The sequence below is a fragment of the Penaeus chinensis genome, chromosome 23 (assembly GCF_019202785.1).
Source record: "Penaeus chinensis breed Huanghai No. 1 chromosome 23, ASM1920278v2, whole genome shotgun sequence".
Taxonomy (NCBI): Eukaryota; Metazoa; Arthropoda; class Malacostraca; order Decapoda; family Penaeidae; genus Penaeus; species Penaeus chinensis.
In genome coordinates this window covers 15,148,239-15,155,738 of record NC_061841.1, presented here as the reverse complement: position 1 = coordinate 15,155,738, position 7,500 = coordinate 15,148,239, and the positions used below count along the sequence as shown (strand labels likewise).

Genomic DNA, 7,500 nt, shown 5'->3' with positions numbered 1-7,500 from the left:
GTCCATCAGTTGTGACAATATAAATAAGCGTTTTATCTTTCCAGACGTCGTAAGCAAGAAGGACCTAAGTCATTGGCCTTAGAATGGAGATACCATTTTGGCTATTACTGTGCGATTATTTGAGCAGTGTTTTGTTCATAGAGCCAGCTGTCATCCACTACATTTTGAAAGGCATATCTTACGTTTAATTTTGAATGTACTGAAAGGTATTGCAAGTTGAATCTGAATGTGGAATTTGTGATTTAAAGGAAAAGCATTACACTTGTACATCCGGTGGTTGCCCGTACACGATGTGTTTGAATATTGATACACACTTGCCTTTGAGAAGTAAATAAAACTGAAAGATACATGTCTTTGTATTGCTTGTATTGTGTCTCTTTAGTATGTTTTTAACATTAGAGTAATCTGACCATCTCTTGGTGATAAAAACAAATTCAAATTTTTAAATCAATTAGGAGCACGTTTTACTCAAGTCGAGAGATTTTCCTTCGCATTACTTCACTTGAATCATTTTCCATATATTCTACTGAATGGAAATACTCTAGTCATTCATTAAGAAAAGAGATCTTACTGAAACGTCCATTGAGACCTATGAACCGGCGAAATAAATTTAGGCCATTGATGTCTGCGGACGTTGTGTACCACACCAATCGATAATTACAACCGCATTCAACCCGTAATATCCAAAATCTTGAATGAGGGTTCTCCAAATAGGGGTGGATACGGGTCAGATATAAATTAAAGGTGTTGTTGTAGTTGTCTTCTGGCGATTCCACATACAAACACAGAACTAAGAGACTAGGAAATCAAAAGTGGATGACCATCATATGGCACGAAGACTAGTCGAGTCTGCCAGCTACTTCCTACGAGCAAACGTCGCCGGTGAAATTTCAGAAAACGTGCAGTGAATTCGCAGTGCGTAATGTTACTGCACCACTTTATTAGTCAAAATAACCTTGGAAATGCAACTAGGTTTATTATCTAATCATCAAACGGGATCGCAAGTAAACAAGCAATAGAGAATGGCTGTATACGCTTCTCCGAATTCCAGCAGCGGATTCCTAACTCCCCGGACACCCGCACACTACAAGAGTACCAAATACCTCATGCATGCACAACTCTGAAACAATAGTAAATCTTTTAAAACCCACCAAAATAAGTTGTCAGTTTTATTCCCATTCATTAACTTTCAAACAGGTAATAAACGAATCCTTGGCAATACCATTTTTTTTTAAAGGCACGCGGAAGAGTTTTCGGCAATGAAAAGGTTTACATTTGAAATTTGTAGACTGTCTTGTCAAACGAAACATTTTTTTAAATTAACTATCTGCGGCTATTCTTAAGCGTGAATAAAATCAGGATTTTGAGATCGGAAAGATTAGCAATATTTGTAAGTATTATAAAGTCTGAAATATACACGTGGAGACTTAATTGCAGAGGTGACAATGACATATAGTGATCGTGATTAGAAATATGTTTATTATGAAATTACTCATTATAATATTGATGACGGTAAGAATGAACAATGATGAAATAAAGACGACGTATAGTGAGACATCGATAACGATTTTAAGGTAATGCCGAACCGCGACGAAATTAAGGTAATGCGTAATTGCTCTCAACATCATAATCAAAAAAAAGAAAAAAAATATAATGATTGTAATACATATGATGATTACATTACGACAAATAAAAAAAAGAAGTATTCTATTAGATAGAATTACTATGATAACAATAAAGAATAGTGATGCTCACGACATATTTGGTATATTACTATATAACAAAGAAAGAAAAAAACACTTGAAATATTGATGGTATATACGTATGATAATAAGGATGATAAAAAAAAAATCAACAGCAGTATTCATGACGAGAATGATAATAAATGTATCAGTAACAGAGATTATAATATTATTCATTATCACACATTATTAGTTATTTTTATGATAATGAACATAGTAACAATGATAAAAATAACAACGATGGTAATAATGTAATAATACTATTGAAAATCACAATAATATAATGCAGTAAGGTTTTGATAATAAAAGCAAAACTGTTGACCATGGAAAGCTCTAGGAATAATACTAATTAATAGTAACAACCATGCAATTGCAATATAATTAGTACTGGAAAAACTGCTAAAATCATTATGCAATAAGGAAGATAATACAAAAAATGATAATGATAAAAATAACGATAATAACACCAGTTGTAACAGTGACAACGAAAAGGATGAGCACGGAAATAATAACAAAATAACAATAAAAGTAAGAAAAGTAATGGTAAAGAACTCGTAGCAATAATGACCTGAACAAGGTCGATTGCAAAATGATGACTATACTGAAAGGACAACTAATAAAAGAGTAAGAACATGTAGATTGTGAGAATTGAAATGAAATCCAAAATAACTTCACTAAAACTCCTTTGCTCAATAATAGCATGGCAGTAATAAGATTCCTGACAATTTTATGGAAATAGAGGCTGTTTGATAGACGGAAGTACATTTTCGTTACAAAGTAGGAAAAAAGGTGACATGTCGTAATTAAAGATTAGATATAGCGGATGTAATGTTACTGTATCCTTTATAACAAATGAAGGAGAGATGGATGAAAACAAAGGCTGTAGACATGGTAATACATGGGGAATTAATTGCGAAATTGTGGACGTGTTACATCACATTTGAAGGGTGGGCTTTTTGGCAAGGTCAGCCACGAGAAAACTTATAGCACGTGATGCTGTGACGTGGAAGATGAGCATGAGTCATTTAAGTATCCTTTTACTTATGTCTGGGAGTGTATCTTTGCTTCGCTTTATATATTCCCAATTTAATTGTGGAGGGAGTGAGTGTTGTGGGAGTGACAAGCTCCAATGAAAGGACGGCCACGCCCATAGTCTGGCCCATTTACCTGCAAACCAAAAATATCATGTGATAGACAAGTATTTTTCAATCCCCATGAGCCCCCTAAGGCCGCCCAAGCCCCCCATCCGAAGGCGCAAAAAAATCGAAAAGCGAGCGCGGCGCGGGCGGGCGCCAGGAAAAGTACGGTCTGCGCGGCGTGGCGATTAGTGCGCGGTGGCGGCGCGGGGCGGCGCTGGCGGCGTAGTGGCGCGCAGAGCGTGGTGTGAAGAGCCGCCATGATTGCGCCGAGGTTCCCGGCCACCTGAATCACTGTTTTCCCCTCGAATATCCCCCTGTGTGTGTCGGAAAGCGAAATCCATCAAAATGGACCGATCGTAGGTGTCGGCCGCCTTGCTTAGCGGTGGGCTCAGCGCCGCTCGGCCCCCCCGTGAGAGTGAATTATGGAGTGTTTCGTGGGTGGTGTTCCTCGGCCAGGGATCGCGTAGAGAGGCTCGGGAAAATGAGCAAGTTCCGGGCGAGGCAGCTGGACGCCGCCAAGCCCATCCCCGTGTTCAGGCAGGAGGACATCCCCGACTATGCCGAGTTCAACGCCATCAACCGCACGGTGCCCCAGATGCCCACGGGGATGGAGAAGGAGGAAGAGACGGTGAGGAAAGCGAGGGCGAGAGGCGGAGGGGGGGAGGGGAGGCACCCTCGGCCGCCATCTTGGATTTGCGTTCGCGCCAAATTCGAAAAAAAATATTTATTTGCCTTTCGGGGGGAATCTCGCTGGCAGGGGGTGTGGCGCCCTCGGGGACCCGGTTTTCGAAGGGCCAGGCGGGAATTCTCGGGCTGCGGCGCCGGGAGCGAGTGTGGGCGGCGGGGGCGGCGGTGTTTACATTTTTTGACATGGGAAGACTAGGAATTTTTCTGAAATTTATTTAGCCTTATTCTTAATTAGTTTGAAGATTATGGTAATCTAAATGGCTTTTGGGTGTTTGTTGAATGTGTCTTGTCATGCGTCAACTTGATTTTAACTCGTTATTGTGTGTTTTGTGAACTGTCATTCTTCGAAGAAATGCAAAATTGGCTTTAATATCGCGTGACAGCTATTGTAGGATGTTGATTGTGGTTGTCTGTCATGTGTCTGGCATAAATAAGTCATATTCTTTTTGAAAAGATTGTCATTTGTCATGGAAATAACGTGTAATTGTCATGCGCGCCAGATGCGAAAAGTAAAGATTTTTTAACAGCTGATCCGCTTTTCTTTTTTTGCTATGGGGATATCGTGGAGGGTATAGGAAGGGCCCTGAGTATTTTTATTTAATTTTTTACTTGCTTTTTGTTTAGCAAATGAAAGGAGAAAAGGGGATTTAGTGTAACGTCTTCATAGGCGGTGTAGGATTTTTAAGTCATTTCCGTTTGTTCTTTTATAGTTTTGATTAAATTTGGTCATTAGGGCTTTGCCGATCTTGATTATTTGTATGATCGGGGCAGTCACTTAATCCACATAGATGATGTCGGGTCAGATAAAATATTCAGGGTTGGCGTGAATTGGATTATGGTTTCACTTGTTATTTAAGGCGGTTGTTGGTTTTGTGTGATAGACTGGTTGTGTAAGATTAGATATTGCCAATTTAAAAAAATTTTCTGTTGTCTTTGTTATAGATATAAAATTTCACGTAAAAATTGCATGAATGTATTTGTTGATGATTATTTACAAAATAACTGCATAGTGTTAAGAATAACCAAAGAAACTAATGTAGTTGTAAAGAACACTTACAATAACAGTATAAAATATAAAGAATTATCTCAATTATAACCAATTGTAATTTTTTTAATGAAATTCATACTAGGTTTCAGAAAAAAAAAAAATTAAATTAATATCTATTTCAGTATGATAAATATAAACTTGAAGTATTAAAGCCTAAGAAAGGTGACGGTTAATAGATTATTTTGTAGTTATCTGTTAACTTCTTTTTTCCATGTCTCTCTAAAGAGATTAGGGAAAGATAAGAGCCTTGCTTAATCATTTGGGTACTAAAGATCCTGATAGAATAACCTCAGTAAGCCTACTAGATTGAAGACTCAGAGCATTTATATCTCAGCAGCAGCAATTCAGATAAATAAAAGACTTAAAAACTGGAACAACAATCCTGAGAATCATACCTAGGGATTTGCATGAATCATGTTCCATGCAAGTCATAGATAGAACAGTCATGTTGAATGAATAGATAAGTTATCAGTTGAGAATAGTATTTTTTTTTTTTTTTCGACAGCTTAACGTTAATTAGAAAGGATAAGATACATTTTGTTTGTTTTGAATTTGACACTTTATTTATTTATTTATTTATTTTTTATTCTCACTATATTGTGATTTGGGTAGAATTATATATATGGCATTGCCAAATTTGTGGCACTATAATAATGATTGCAATTATAAAGATTTTCATTGTTAATATTAGTATTAATAATGGTTTTCCTCTTAGTTATATTGTAAAAGGCTAATGTTGATATCGTTCTATCAAGATGATTTGCATAATTTTGAATCTTGTTACTTTATTAATTATTTTTCACATCGTGTTACTATTGCGTGATTATCAAATTATCATCATCATTATCATCACTTTTATTGCTATGATTATTATTATTATAATTATTATTATTATTATTATTATTAATATTATTATTAATATTATTATTAATATTATTATTGTTATTATTATAATTATTATTATTATTATTATTATTATTACTACTATTGTTATTATTAATATTATTATTATTATTATTATTATTATTATTTTATTATTACTAATATTATTGTTGTTATTGTTTTTATTATTATTATTATTGTTTTTTTATATTATTGTTATTATTACAATTGTAGTTACTATTATTATTATTATTATTATTATTATTATTATTATTATTATTATTATTATTATAATTATTATAATTTTTATAACAATAGTAACGATGATGATGATAATAGTATTTATTATTATTATTATTATTTTAACAATAGTAACGATGATGATGATAATAGTATTTATTATTATTACAACATGAGTTGTTATTATTTTATTGTAATTATTATTATTATTGTTATTATTATTATTATTATTATTATTATTATTATTATAATAATTGTCATTGTTATCATCACTGTTGTCATCATTGTTTGCATTCTTTCTCTTTTCTTTTCTTTTCTTTTCCTTTTTATCACTGTTATCATTATAATTGTTATTTTTTATTATTATTGACATAATTATTTTTACACTTGATACCAACTTATATTTGTACTACCTCTGTTGTTATCATTGTTAACAAGTAGTTAATAGTACTTCAGTTACTGCTGCTAAGACTACTAGTCATACTTCTAATTCTTGTAATCTGTTTGATTATTTATTTATTTATCTTTAACAAGAAAGTATATGTTGATAGCCATGCATTTGCCACATTTGATTACTTAACATGGCATACAAAATACCCTATGTTTGTACTACTGTGACTATTGTTTGTTTCTATAACTGGTTGTGGTTGCTACTTCTTCTTTGCATAATTGTTGCCCCTGCTAATAATGGTGCCATTTGATACAATTACTATGAATGTTGATATTTTTATTAATTATAGCAGTCTAATAATGGTTATGTTTAATTTGTTTTATAGCTATTAGTATTATTACAGCTGCTATCATTACTACTATGATTACAGTTACTGTAACACACACCACAATATCTTATATAAGACTATTGTTATTAAACCGCAAATACCACTATTAGTACTACTACTATTGATGATACTACTGTTAATGCAGCAATTATTTAATATATATGGATGCCATGACTAGTACTGTCAATGATAACATTCACCATGTATATAAATACTACTACAACAGCTATTGCCAGTATTTCAAATGTTTCTGCTATTACAAATGATTATTGTAATAATTATTGTTTGTAATTGTAACATTTTGCATGTTAATAATGATGTTATTATTATCATTGCTAATATTTCTATAATAAAACTGTAGATGAGGATGAAACAGTTCATTCATTATTTTATTGATTTATATATTTTTAATGATTAATCATTTTTATCATTAATATTATTACCATTGTTACTGTTACCACAGCTAATATTATTACTGATATTACTATTTTAGTATATCATAGTTGTTAGAGGTATCATTACTGGTACTATAATTATTATTTTTATTGTTGATTTCATGTTGGTATTGCTATGTTTGTAATGTTTCTGATTATTGCCTCTGTTTCAAGATACCATAAAGAGATAAGGCATATTAATAAGTCACAAAAAAAACTTTGTTTATTCACTTTAGGATGTAGATGTTATTCAATTTGTTCACCTTGATTACTGTATGGGGCTTTATGACCAGGTAGCAGTGGAGGCTGTGGGGTTTTGTAGGTGCAGTTTTGAAATGAGATGCTCTTTTCTTTTCCCCTTCATTTATTTTTAATTTCTTTTTCTTTCATCATCATTTGCTTTAAAGGAATTTTGGTATTGTTTAAATTTCTTTAGTCTTTAATTTTACCAAGGATTAGAGCTTAGTAGGTCTGCTTTTGTACCTGGCTAATTATGTATGAATCACTTAGTCTAAGTTTGATTAGAGTCAAGCTTAATATAAATTTGTT

At 33.0% G+C, this 7,500-nt stretch overlaps 1 protein-coding gene across 2 annotated transcripts in view; it reads left to right on the top strand.

Annotated features, from left to right (window-relative positions):
* Window positions 1-3,098: 3,098 nt before the first annotated feature.
* Window positions 3,099-7,500, top strand: part of LOC125037359 (enhancer of polycomb homolog 1-like) — a 36,508-nt gene continuing 32,106 nt past the window's right edge. For both annotated transcript variants that reach the window (XM_047630466.1, XM_047630465.1), the window contains exon 1: window positions 3,099-3,509. In XM_047630466.1, coding sequence (XP_047486422.1) covers window positions 3,363-3,509 — 147 coding nt within the window. In that variant the 5' untranslated portion in view covers window positions 3,099-3,362. The remainder of the gene's footprint in view (window positions 3,510-7,500) is intronic.